This window comes from Protopterus annectens, chromosome 2.part1, assembly GCF_019279795.1.
Source record: "Protopterus annectens isolate FY-2018-M chromosome 2.part1, PAN1.0, whole genome shotgun sequence".
NCBI lineage: Eukaryota > Metazoa > Chordata > Ceratodontiformes > Protopteridae > Protopterus > Protopterus annectens.
This window is the reverse complement of record NC_056729.1, coordinates 1,958,950,947-1,958,966,073: the sequence shown is the minus strand read 5'-3', so window position 1 is coordinate 1,958,966,073 and position 15,127 is coordinate 1,958,950,947. Positions and strand designations below refer to the sequence as shown.

General features: G+C 40.2%; 1 protein-coding gene across 3 annotated transcripts in view; it reads right to left on the bottom strand.

The window, feature by feature from the left end:
* Nucleotides 1-15,127, bottom strand: part of DST (dystonin) — a 4,096,730-nt gene that overhangs the window by 266,889 nt on the left and 3,814,714 nt on the right. For all 3 annotated transcript variants that reach the window (XM_044063350.1, XM_044063347.1, XM_044063348.1), the window contains one exon: nt 4,906-5,065. In XM_044063350.1, the coding sequence (XP_043919285.1) occupies nt 4,906-5,065 (160 nt within the window). The remainder of the gene's footprint in view (nt 1-4,905; nt 5,066-15,127) is intronic.

Below are 15,127 nucleotides of genomic sequence, written 5' to 3'. Positions count from 1 at the left end.
TTGATTTCTTTGAAACAGTCACCAAGGCCATTGAAGAGGGGAAGGTGGTCCACACAGCCTACCTGGACCTCGCAAAAGCCTTCGATACAATACCCCACTCGGGCATTATAGATAAGCTCACCAGCTTAAATATAAACCCCTATGTCACTAGATGGATTGCAAACTGGCTCAAGGACAGAACCCACATGGTTAGAATTGCTGGAGCCATGTCAGACTCCAAACCAGTTACAAGTGGTGTCCCACAAGGCTCAGTCCTGGGACCTCTCTTGTTCGGTATATATTTCTCGGAGGTACAGGCCAACATGGAAGGACTGTGGCTGACCAAGTTCGCAGATGACTGCAAACTGGGTGCCATAATCGACTCTCCAGCCGACACAAGCATCCTCCAAAAGAGCCTCATAGAAACAGACAACTAGTGCCAGTGCCATGGCCTCAAGCTAAATGCCAAAAAGTGTATAGTCATCCCCTTTGGCAAAAACAAAGTGCCCACAAATTACCACATAGGTGGAAATCCATTAAGTACAGAAGAAGTAATTAGGGACCTGGGGACCCAAGTTGATAGCAATCTCTCATTTGACAACCACGTGGCCAAAGTGGTTAGAAAAACATTTTATATAGCCCACCTAATCATGAAGGGATTCACATCTAGATCAGGGGAGGTCATCGTGCCTCTTTACTCATCCCTCATCAGGCCCATAATTGAGTACAATGCCCCTTTTGGGATGTACCTTACCAGACACCTGCAGCAACTGGAAGGACCCCAAAGGTACCTCACCAAGAGGATCAAAGGGCTCAAACAGATGCCATATGCTGCCTGGTTAAAGAAACTCCAGCTCTACTCAGTGGCATACCGCCTGTTCAGAGGCAATCTGTGCCTGACGTATAAAGCCATGTCCAACCCGGAATTAATGGACATGCTACACCTCAGAAAATCCAAATCCCATCGAGCTACGCTCGAGACTTGAACCTCAGCACTGAAATAAATAGGACATGCTGGAGGGACAGATTCATAACCCAGAGGTTCCCTTCACTCTGGAATAAAATCCCAGTCCAGGTTAGGCAGAGTCCCTCATTGACTCTCTTCAAGAGGAATCTTGATGAGTGGATGGGAGATCATAGGTTTACCCCGGGTATCACTTCTGTGTCACTGTTAGATAGAGGCACAGTATACTAACCTCGAAAAAGGGCATAGCAAAATAAATTTAAAATGGGTGGCGAAAGCCAAACACATTCTGGCTAGGCTTATAAATGCCCTAGGGCAGATAGCCTAGTATGAACCTATGAACCTAAGACTCCTTTCATGCACCAAACAGCTGCTCTCTACTGGGCGCTTGCAGAGAAAGCCACTGAGGTATGACTGCAGTGGTGTACAGATCATGGATACAGTGCAAGTTCTGGAACCATGGAAATGCAAGTCATCACTGATCAGAAAAGGAATACAAGTACTACCACATATATCCTGTATATGCCACAGACGTGGGATGTCAGACATGTGGCTAATCACTGACCACCGCACTACATTAAAAAAAATCTCAATTAAAGATACAGCAATTTTTCTGCTGAGTAAGCTTGCCTTTAAACTAATTTCTAACACGTAATACCCACTACTCAGGAATAAACTGCAAATCAACAGCAGCTCCTAATCTCTGAGAGACTCCTTAAACACTATGCTGTATAGACCCCCCATTTAAACTCTCAGTTACTGAAATGTTCTTTTCAGGAATTGTCCCAGCTGTGTGGAAAAAACTACTTGACAATATTAGAAGCACCATAACATTTCTAAAGGAACACCATTATCAAGCCAGTACTTGTGAATTCATCAGCAAACCTGTTAAAAATGTTCCACCTTACTGTTTACAGTCTTATGTGCAACACAATCCACACTGCTGATGATGACTATACTGTGACAGCTTTCTTTTGTTCATTATATTTCTTCATAGGTTAGTATTAGGCTAATTGCCCTTGCGGCCCATTTTAAGCCTAGCCAGTTACCCCGTGTGAGAATCAAACCCTGCACCTTGTGTGTGCAAGGTAAACACCTTAACCATTATGCCAACCTTTTTCTGATGTCTGCTTTTTTTATTTATGCATTCAGTTTGATAACTGGAGAAGAATACTGAGCCCACTGGAGCTACGTCAGTTTCAGCCCAGGATTATGTATTTATTTAAATTTATATATATATTTCTTTAAAATCACTGCCCCGTTTGCATAATATACTTACTTCTTGTAATTTTGTTTGTACATTTTTAATGTAATGTCACCTTACTTTGCCCTGGTGTTCTTAAGAATGTATGCATCTCTTTGCCTGTTGACAAGGCCATGCCGGAAAAAGTATTCAGACCAGTGCAACAGCCCAGTTTGTGTGGAGTTAGAGGATGTGCAAGCCAAACACAAAATTTGTGTAATCTAACATTTGAGTTAGACATTTACTGTCTTAATTTCTACTGTGCACACATTGGAAGCTATTATAGAGGTCTAGACAGCAGTGTTACAAAAAACAGCAGCACTTTCCACTTTTCTCCTGAAAAATGAGGTGAACAACAGAAGTTGGACAGTTTTATCCCTTAAGAAAATGCCATCCTGCTACAGGCACTCAGGACTTATTGGCACCACATGTTGAGGACAGGGAGTGCTGATCAGCCTTTAGAGAACCAGGAGTGACCAGTGGTTGTCATAACATCAGTGTGGGGAGGCTGGAACTGTACACTGCAACAATGTTATAAGCATATCACCAACATATTATGCCATGCTAAGGTAAAGGCACACATCATATCAGGTGAGAGATCAGGAATAGGGAGGGGGCAACCAAAAGCTGTAAGCTAACATTGCTGGAGGCAATTGTGGTGTCACAGAATTCTCATCACCTCAAGACACCCAGCTCTGCCTTATTTGACTTGTTACTACCCCAGTCCAGTGTATGTAGACATCCACATGTTACTTCTTCCCTTAGAACCTGTGCATATGACAAAAACTGTAACACCTTCCTTCCTGTGTGGTATATGTGGAAATATCTGATCCACATCATAGCCCAATGATACACTGACCAGCACAGCCTGATATACAGAGTGCGCACATCATGTTTACTATGTGTCACCACACTGTCAAAATGAGCTCATTAGGAGACATAGCTTTGGAATGGACATCAGCAGTTCACCTGTACTGCCATTCATTGTGCCCATCACTGTCTGAGAGGTATTATGCAGCTGCTGTTTACTCCAGTTCTGCCTCACTGCTATCAGATGAATGTTGTTTCTGTGCCTTCTGTGTCAGTCATGTGTGTGCATCATATGACCTTATTGCTGGCTTCTTGCCTCATGCTACAAACATTCTACAAGCTGTAGAAGAGTCATAATTCAGCACCTTCCCAGATGTCTTGATGCAAAGGAAACAGGCTTCAAACTGGATGAATACATGCTCACTGATCTTATGTTTTGTGTGCGTGTGTGTTGTGTGTGCATAATGAGTTGTACTGGAGTTTAGCAATGCACTGTTGGGTTATGTATTTCTGTCCCCAGCCAGGGATTTGTCAGGCATCCAGCATAATCTGCAACACAACAGCAACATCCAGACGATGGAGGGTGATTGCACTTGGCCACATTTTACATGCAGCCATTTATATTTTAGCCATAGTGCCTTCACTTACAGAATAAGTGGTCCTGTGGAATGACCCCTTGCAGGAAGCAGGGAAGTAGCTGACATGTATGCCATACATGTGAATCATGGGAACTGCCTGGAAGCTGACTGGACACATTAGTTATAATTCCATGTGCAGCACACACTAACTGGCAGTTCATGGAATGGTAGTCTCTCCTGGTTGCTTGCCTCTGTAGCTATGAGTTATGTGAAGACTTTATTGCTACAGTACCTCATGGAGATCAGTAATGTCACAGAAGCAATACAAAGTGGTGGCTAACCTCTATGGTACTAACAGATCACCTAAGTCTAGCAGACATACAAGTACAACTTCAAAAAGAAGCATAACTTTAAGGAAATGATTTTGTATACTGCAGGCAGAGTCCTTAGAAATACTTAATGCTCCCTCTGTTGGTCTCTGAAAGGTTCCAGTGGCTAGGACAGCAAGTGCTATACATACCTTAGTCTCCATATGGATGGAAAGGCCACACATTTCTGCAAACGTCAAGTAATATCTGTAAAATATTCTGACAAACACAAAACCGATCAATAATCTTTCAGTAACACCGTGCAATACTACCTGCTGCTGGTGTTGTTTTCATGCTGCCTGACACCTCCTCATGTACACAGATAGGAAGTGGAGGTACTAAGACCTACTAGTCGCTGATGTGTGGCTGTTGCTGTGATCGCAGGCACTGTTCCTGTTTGGAGCTCTGACAGTCTTTGAGTGCTTTGCTCCTTTACAGTCTGTTTCACACTACTATGTAATTTCTGCCACTTACAGCTATGGATCACAACTGTGTTCACCTTGTATACATGTGCATGTCATCCTGGCCTCATTTCCCTATGCACCTTCATTTGCATGTCATTATGCTTTCATTTGCATATATTCTCAACAGCACTCTTCTGCTTGCCATACTGTGGCACAGCACAGTACTATAAATCACTACCAGTGTACTCATGGCTGCTTTCCATGCAGTCAGATGCTGTGTGTATGCAACTTGTTTATCAGACTCAGCCACTGTTGTACAATACGTTTACTGCTTCTAAGTGCATGGCTACTGAAATGCTGCTGTCTTGAATTTAACTGTTTCACTCTGCCGGCATTGTCTTGCAGTTTCAATGTGCTTTCACAAACAAGAATCTGAATTCTAATTTGTAAAAACTGTACCTATTCAACATACAAAACCAAGATAGTTAAGTTTATGTCCTGATATCTTCTTTTTTATTTTAATAAACAATATGACATCAGACACGTTAGGTAGAAGTACCTTGTGACTATCGATTAGATTCATCACTAGATCAATGTCCCCGTGAACAGGCTGATCTTCTGCCAGCTGAGGCTCGACTTTGTACAACCAGTCAATGAGAGCCTGCAGAGCATCTGTAAACTGTCCTGAAAACAGCAGGGCTTCTTCCAGCTTGTTCTGCCTGTACAAACATAAAAAAGAAAACAATGAACTCCAGGTACTAATGATGCAAGATCATATTTACTGCATGTATGTGTGCTGTCTCAAGGAAACATGGCTTGTCAAAGATCATGTCCAATGTAAGCAGTATGCCAAATGCATTTCTAAAAAAAAACACAACTTGTTCAGAAATTGCTAAGACACAGAATAAGTGATATGCATTAGTTTCTAAAAAAATGAAAGACAGTAGCTTCAGAGAACTGCAATAGACTATTACAACTCTTCTGCGCACGTTCACACACACACACACACACACACACACACACACACACACACACACACACACACACACACACACACAAAACCATACACATGTATGCTCACAGAAAGACAGACAGAGACACACACGCACAGACACACACACACACACACACACACACACACACACACACACGCACGTGCTGTTTGTCCTTCCCACATGGTGTTAACAGTGATGAACTGCAGTCATTGTTCAGAACAGTACCATTAATTGATCTATCAAAAGTGAAACTCTCATTTTAAAGGATGTCTAGCAGCCCAACAGTGGATAAGGAAGGAACCAGCTATAGAAGGTAATACACAGCAAGCATACAACAGAGTGTTTGGTTGGAGCATCATGATAGTTGATTGATGAATATTTATGTGTGGTACTTTGTCAGTTTGTAGACTATTCTGAAATGGTTTCAACAATGTACGATGTGAAAAGAATGCCACATATTAAGTGGTGCTGAAAATTCAGGTCCACAGTTACCAGAACACAAGTACATTGTCAAATATCGAAATGCATTGTGAATTTTTGTAAGATCTGTTAATATATTCTTTAGTGCTGAGTGTATAAACTATCTTTGCTCAGTTTTAATGACTGTTGTGCTACACGGTTTGGCCCTGCTTCACTCAAACTAACTGCCAAACATCCGCAAAAAAACTAAATGCTTGTCATCCTACTTATCAAAAAATGTAGGGGTCACATCTTAATCATTTATATGCACCAAATATAAAGATGAAGGAAAGCATTGAAGAAACAAACTCTCACACGTCTAGTATGCTTCCATAGTGGGATGCCAATGTCTTCTGCCACGGACGGAGCATTAAGAGCTGGGCGGGGGTGAATAATAACACTAATAGTCAGCAGTGGGTTATAACTGAAAATCAACCAAACCAAACTTAATTTTAAAAGAAGATAGTTAAATGATAAATAAACTAAGCAAAGAGAAATGTCTATAAAATTAGACTCATTTTATTTATTTTTTTAATCTCTTTATTCAAGTTTAATAATAACATCAACCAAACTATATACAATAATTAGCAATGATATCGGTTCTCTAATGAGAAGTTTTAGTAAAGTGAAAAATCCAGCTAAAATGTTCATTACTGAACTTTTAAAGAGGTGTTTCAATTGCAAAAAAAAGAATAAACTGACAATGAAACCATCCACAATGATACCCACTCCTTAATTTAATCATCTTAAGTTATCTAATCTCTAGACTCTAATTATAAGATCTATAAATGATGGAGGACTTACTTGCACACATAATACACAACTGATAGTATCTACAAATGAAATCTATTTCTCCTGGGCGGAGCTCTTTATGTAAAAAGTGAAGAAAACAAAAGTGGCGTGCTGAGTCGCTGTACGCCAATGGATCAAGGAATGCCAACAGTTCACAAAACCACAATAAATAATGCAGGTGCTAGTGATATATCCACAGATCACAGAGCTGATAAAACGAATCCAGTTTATTCAAAACACAATACAAGGTTAAGCGCTTTCACACACATAGTGTGTGCTTCATCAGAACAATATTTGATAGTTTAAACAGACTTTAAATATGTGATTTGGCGCCAAACTGCTGTAACACATTTAAAGCTACAATGCCTTATTAAATGCATATAACGCTTAAAATAATTCCATATTATAACACTCAAAGTTGAACAACACATTTAAAAAATATTATACTAATTATATTATAATGTATTGGTAGATAATTAATCCACCACATTATATGCCTGTACTTTTAACAAATACAATAAAATATATGGATATGTACATCCTCTCCATTTCAGTGTGTATTTTGTATGTAATATGTTTAAAAATCAGTATAAATATCAATCAATATACTAATGACAATTACAATAACACCATACCCCCAATATAACACACTAAATAAATGTATGTATCAATACATAATATAACATATAAAATATAAAATGTATAAAAAATGTATAAAATGTGTGAAATGTACAATTCTCATACTGCTAGTATAGGTTTAACAGAGATAAAATCGTTAATTCCCGGGGGGGTTGTGGCATCAGTCAATATCTGCCAAAAACACTCTCTATATAGCAAATTCCCCTTGGTGTTCCCACACCTTGGGTTTGGCATTACTGTTTCTAAAATGCAAAATTTAAACTCATGGTCACTACCTCTGTTCATTGTATGTTTGGCTAAGGCATTTTTTTCATCCTTTTTTCTAATGGAATAAGTATGCGCGTATATCCTTTTTCTGAACTTTTGTTCAGTTTTTCCAATATAATAGGAAGAACATTTCTTACATATAGCCACATACACTATATTCCTAGTGTTACAATTCCCTTTTTTAGGAATTAATCTAGTCTTATTATAGTTCATTAAAACTATCTCCGTCTCCTCCGTAATGTACCTACACTGATTGCAGGAGCCACATCTCTTCGTACTGCCCACACCTTGATTTTCCATTCCCCTTGTACTTTTTTCCAACAGGAGTTTCAAGTTCTGTCCCATCCTATATATAAAACTGGGCTTAGCTCCCAATATATCTGTGATTTCGTCATTAACTAACAATGTGTGCCAATGCTTGTTAAGTATGTCTTTTATAGCATTACAGTGTGGACCAAATTCTATAACACATGATCTACCAAAGTTCTTGTCATTAACCTTTACCTTTTCAATTACATTTATATTTTTTATATTTATATTTATATTTTATATGTTATATTATGTATTGATACATACATTTATTTAGTGTGTTATATTGGGGGTATGGTGTTATTGTAATTGTTATTAGTATATTGATTGATATTTATACTGATTTTTAAACATATTACATACAAAATACACACTGAAATGGAGGGGATGTACATATCCATATATTTTATTGTATTTGTTAAAAGTACAGGCATATAATGTGGTGGATTAATTATCTACCAATACATTATAATATAATTAGTATAATATTTTTTAAATGTGTTGTTCAACTTTGAGTGTTATAATATGGAATTATTTTAAGCGTTATATGCATTTAATAAGGCGTTGTAGCTTTAAATGTGTTACAGCAGTTTGGCGCCAAATCACATATTTAAAGTCTGTTTAAACTATCAAATATTGTTCTGATGAAGCACACACTATGTGTGTGAAAGCGCTTAACCTTGTATTATGTTTTGAATAAACTGGATTCGTTTTATCAGCTCTGTGATCTGTGGATATATCACTAGCACCTGCATTATTTATTGTGGTTTTGTGAACTGTTGGCGTTCCTTGATCCATTGGCGTACAGCGACTCAGCACGCCACTTTTGTTTTCTTCAGTTTTTTTTCGCTGCTGTTGGTTATTATGTAAAAAGTGAATATTACAATAATTATTCCAACAGTCTAAAAATACATAAAGGAGTGAATCTATGAAAGAGATAACAGAATTCAGAACTTCAGACAGGTATATATCTGTACTTATTGACCCAAAAACAAAAATTCATGACATTTTGAAGATACACATGACTTGAATATTGAAAAGAAAGTCAGACAACTGTACAGGAATACTTTAACGGCCATGAACAATTGTGCCAAAGATTGCTTCTGGGCTGTCTAGATATATTAGTACTGGGATAAAATCACCATGAAGTACATTGGCAAATTGTTCTACACAGCAAATCTTGAAAATAATGGAGTCTGACACCTTAATAACCTGGTGAGAAGGCAAACCCAGCCTCACTTGTTAAATGACAGAAGCAGTAATTGCAAATGTCAAAAACTGAAGAGGCCTCATAAGTTAGTTATCTGTACACTGTTCATGGAATTTCACTGCACAGGTCTGAGCCACTGGCTTCCTCATTAAGGATTTAGACAGTTCTCAAAAAGCAGCAGCTATAAAATGCTGAAAGGAGAATCCTCTCAAGTTCTACCAGCTATAATGCAATGTGCTTGATATTTACAAGGGATCAAAGGAACACTGAACAAGCAAACAACCAGCTGCAAACATTTGACAGTTTGACAGAAAGAAATGTGAAATAGAAGAGAGGAGGTTTCAAAACCAATGTAAAAAAAAAAAGGAAAGCCAAAGTAAACAAAATTAGCAGTTAACAAGATAGGGTGGAGTGAAGAGGGCAGCTGCACCTGAAGGAGTGTTAGAGGTGTGTGATCCCTGTAATAGCACACACTGACTTTAAATGCCTGCCTTGCATCTGCACTCAAAGCTGATGGCTGTAGTGCTCCATATGTGCTTTAACTATCAGAGCCGTGTCCAACACTAGGCAACCAAGGCAGTTGCCTAGGGCCCCCTGGCTGGAAGGGGGCCCATTTGCCAAGGACTGTCACATTTACCTTTTTAATTACAAAAACAAATTGCACATTTTTATTTTTAAGGGCATTCCTCTTTGAGATTACCTTCCGCATCTGGTCGCACACACCTGCTGCATCTGAACGTGCACCGTCACAGAGACCTCCTGTTCTTCCTTTCCGTGAGTGCATAATTTAAATACAAGAATACATTCCTTTCCTTACATTCTGGTGCTGCTACCACAGAATGAATGTAAACTCACTGGATGGATTATTCTATAGCAAGTTAGATGTGACTGAGTGTGTGTGCATGTGTATAAAATGCCCCATTTAGGGAGAGTAGGTGGTTATTTAATTTGCTGAGGCTCGAACCCTGTACCTTCATTACAGGAAAAAACAGCTTGAATCCTCTAGCTCAACCACTACGCTATTAAAAATGTGTTTTAACGAGTTGAATTTCATATGCATTTTCAAGAAGTTGAGTGTCAAGTGCATTTTTTTAAGGAATTGTGAACTTCGAGGGAAGAGAAGTTTACTGCTGCTCATGCTAAGTCTGCTTACAATGTGCAACTGTTGTTTAGCAAATGGTATTCCTATTGTGTTAAAGAATTTGTAAGCACTGATAATAGCACAACAGGTAGCATACTTGATTTTGATGCAGAAGGATGTGGGTTCTCTCCCCACAGCATACAGACAGATTGCTGATACTGTGTTATAGTTTAAGGGGGTGGGGTGCTGCAGTCCTGGGCATGTCCTCCTTTGGATGAGATGGCTAGTGACTATGAACCTGTTGTCAGATGGTCATCCATTCCCTATTGCAATATTAAAAGCTTACAATTTTTTTAATATAACACAGGCAATTTATTCTTCAAGGGCAGCAAGCACTGAATTTGTAGCCGAAACATTGAAATATAAACTTGTTTGCTAGCAGCAACCTCTTTATTAGTTACACATTTCTTTACCGTGTAATTATTCAGGTGACCTTTATTTCTGCAGAGATTGTGCCTATTGACTAATATTAGTGGACTGTAATGACAGAAGTTTCAGTAGACTTTTACTGTTGAAATGTTCTGAATTTGGCTGTTTTGTCATTACTGGTTCATACATTTTGTTTCATTGCTTACTGGAAAAATGTTCAAACTACAAATTTAAAACACACTCTAACAAGTGGTGCTTTGTTATGCAAGGAATACAACTGAATACAATTAGGAAGGTGAGCTAAAGAACAAATGCATGTGTGCATGGTCCTAAAAATGTGTGCAAGAGGCCTATGATTTGAAAACAGCCCAAAGGTAAACCTTATCTGCCACTGGCCAGATGCATTGTTAAAGCTAAGTCTGTTTTCATTGAGAGACTGTACTGATTTGTTTACCAAATGTCTTTCAGTGTTTGTGCTATAAAATTTGAAATAAAAGTTTTAAATTAAATCCAAATAATCATTGTAGAAGTAAAGCAGAAAACAGTAGGCAAACTGAGAGGTTTGAACAGTGTTTATGGTAACCGGAGAGAAATAGCCAAGTAATGGGACACTGAAATGGCTGCGGGGGGGGGGCACCCATTTGGCCGTGCTCTGGCTCTGCTAACTGTAACAACTGTTTGTTATGCAGCAGTTTAAACTAAAGTTTTTTTTTTGTACATAACTTGTGCTTTAGCATTCTGTGTTCCGTCTTACAAATGTAGGAAACAGTTTATTACAATTTAAAATAAAAAAAAGGTTTCATCCAAGCAGTGCACACTGCAGTGTTTAGGTTAACATTTTTTTTTCATCTTACCTTTAAGCATCCCTGTGACTACCACTTGCTCTAATACCTGCTGGAAAGCACTAGGAAGCCTTAAACTGATACAAGCACTCATCTCTCCTTGTTAACAAGGAGAAATTAAGCATTGGCACTAAACAGCCTATAACTGCAAAGTAGCTTGCTATGGTAAGGGAAAACAGCTCCTGTACTTTACAAAAAAAGCACCAAACCAGGCATGTTCAAGGGTCAGCTTCCGGTGATTTCTCCTGTCCACCTGGTGAATCTGGGCATACTGGGGCAATGCAGCAATTGTCTCATGTACACAGACAACACTCTCCTCCTACCACCCAACACTACAACCTGTGAGAGATGCACTTACATAGCCAAATTGGAAGCAAAACTCTCTCCACCCAAGATTGTGCTAGACAGTCAAGAGGAGAAGGTTAACACCCGCACTACACCTCAAGCAACACATAGCCCTTCTAAACACACACCACTAACACCCACACATAGCAACAATAAATCCACATATGCAGAGGCTCTTAACTGTAACCTGCCCAAGCAGCAAGGACTTCTGAAGCTGAAACGCAAACAAACACCAATCACAACCAAAGTGTCACATAGCTGACAACACCAGTGTGCCACACAGCAACAGCCCCTAAGGCAAGACAATGTACCTATCACTTTAGTCATAGTTGACTCTATAGTCAGGCACACTGATGTCCCACTCACCAGGCTGAACAAGGAGAAAATTACAGTCAGCTGCCTGTCGGGTGCCAGGATCAGCCACATAACACATGCACTCAAGTTACTCCACAAAAAGTACAAATATGACTCTGTCATTGTCCATGTTGGAATGAATGACTTGAGACATACCTCCCTGGACTGTATGAAAAGAGACATGGATGAGCTCTCAGATCATGTGGCCCAGGCAGGTATGGCCCTAGCTCTGAGTAGCATCCTGCCTTTGCCCAGAATTATACCACAATATAAGGACAAAATGATTGACTTCAACAATTGGCTAAGCTTCTGGTGTCATTCAAAGGGGATTCAGTATTTGTCTGCCTGGGCCGACATGATTGACAGACCATGATGCTTTGCTAGAGATGGTCTGCACCTGTCGCCCCTGGGATTCAGGTTACTGGCTAAGGCTCTTGCCACCCCTATAGTGCCTTTTTTAGGCAAATGCTCAAAGGACAAAACCACCACCATAACAGGTACAAGTATGCAAAATCTGAAGGTAATGCTACTCAGTGCTAGAAGTCTAAACCTCAAAATGCACTCTCTCGAGGCACTCCTGAAAATGGAGGACATCGATATCTGTGCAGTAACTGAGACCTGGTTCAAGGCTCCAGAGAGCACCCCTGCAATACCAGGCTACAACTCTTACCACACGTTTTGGCCACCAAACCAAGATCAAAACACTAAAGGTGGAGGAGTGTCCATATTCACCAAGGATATTCACATCACCAGGCTAATTGCCCAACACAATGCATCTGAAATTCTCCAGGTGCAACTCACACTAGGTAAGACTACAATCCAAATTGTAGCTTGCTACAGGTCCCCAACCATGTTCCAAGATTCTCACTACACCTTTCTAAACATACTGGAAAATATTAAGATACAACCAAACACCCTAATACTGGGTGACTTCAACTACCCTGCCATTAACTGGGAAGACTACTCATGCACCAACACCTTTGCCCAACGGTTCTTGGAATTCATAAATTCCAATACCCTGGATCAACTAATCCATTGTCCCACCAGGGGCTCCAATATCCTAGACCTGGTCATTACCAATGTGGGAAATCGATGCTCCACACCTATGGTCACCCCCTCATTGGTCAGGTCAGACCATAAGCTAATCACCCATAACATCCACATCCCACCCCACCCCCAGTAAGGAAACCTCCATAAAAAACTTCTCCAAAGCCAGCTACATGCTACTCAAGTCAGAAGTGACAAACTTCATGACACCCATACAGACAGGAACTGAAAGTTCAACTGCTGAGTCCTAGACTAAGGCACTGTACGAGCACATCCATACATGAATCATGCCATCCCAAATAGAACCAAGATGCTCTCCTCCAATAACATGAAGCCAAATATGGTGATCCCCTGTCATAAACAAACTTTACAACAAAAAGAAGAAACTGTTGCAGAAAAGAGGAAAATCCCAGGATGCAAAAAACTCCCTTACCAGCCTCAGTAAGAAGCTAAGATCCCTCATAAAATCCTCCAAAGCTAGTTACGAAAATAAAATTGTCAAAGATTCCAAAGACAACCACAAGGCATTCTATAACTATGTCAAGAATCTAAATGGCAATGCTCATATCTGCTCTGAGCTACAACAGAATAGCATTAAATATACTGATCTCAAGGATATTGCCAATATCCTGGCAGATCGATTCAGTGCCAACTTCACCCCCCCTCTCACCCCCTAAATGGCCCATCTCAATACCGGAAGATTGCCAAATTCCGGTAATAATGGCCACACAGGTAAAAAACGCACTCTCCAAAGCTAAGAATACAGCATCCATGGGACCAGATGACACCCCGGGCTGTGTACTACATGAACTACAAAATGAAATGGCACCTCACCTAAGTGTCATGTTTAATCATAGCCTCACCTCAGGCTTCGTGCCCACTGAGTGGAGCACAGCTACAGTTATCCCACTCCACAAGGGGGGATCCACCTTGGATCCCAGGAACTACCGCCCCATCAGTCTGATGAGCCTGATCTGCAAGGCCATGGAACATATTATCATGGAACTTATAAACTTAAAAGACATTGTCAATCTTTAAACACTGGACCCCACCCAGTTTGGGTTCGTGAAGGGCCGATCTTGTCTCCTGAACCTGATTAACTTCTTCAAATCAGTCTCCAGAGCCGTGGATGAGGGTAAGGCGGTCCAGAAGGCCTATCTGGGCCTCGCCAAGGCCTATGACACCATCTCCCACTCTGGAATCATAGATAAACTTACTAAGCTGGGCATTAATCCCTACGTCACTCGATGGGTTGCCAACTGGCTTACTGATGGAACCCACACTGTAAAAGTAGCTGACTCCAAATCCAGCTCCAGACCAGTGGAGTAACTTAGGGTTCAGTCCTGGGACCACTCTTGTTTGGCATCTACTTCTCTGAAGTACAGGCCAATACTAAGGGACTCTGGCTAACAAAGTTTGCAGATGACTGCAATCTGGGAGCCATTATTGAATCTCCAAATGATGTGGATACTCTACAAAAGGGCCTTACAGAAACAGATGCTTGGTGCCAGAGCCATGGGATCAAACCCAATGCCAAAAAATGTATAGTTATCCCCTTTGGGAAAAAACATGTACCCATGAATTACCACATAGGTGGCAGTACACTAAACACCAAAAGTGTGATAAGAGACTTAGGGACACAGGTAGACAGTGGTCTCACCTTCGATAACCACATCGCCACAACACTAAGGAAATCCTTCTATGTGGCACACCTCATCACTAAGGGCTTTTCATCCAGAAAAAAGGAGGTCATTGTCCCACTGTACTCATCCCTCATTAGACCCATTATAGAATACAACGTCCCATTTGGTATGTACCTCTCAAAACACCTGCAACAACTTGAAAGGCCGCAGAAATACCTCACTAAAAGAATCACAGGCCTAAAGCAGATTCCCTATGCTGACTGCCTTAAAAAACTCCAGCTATACTCTGTCCCATATCGTCTACTCAGAGGCAGGATTGCATGAGATACTTAATTTGAAAGAAAAGAAGTGGATAGTCAAGTTTGGTGG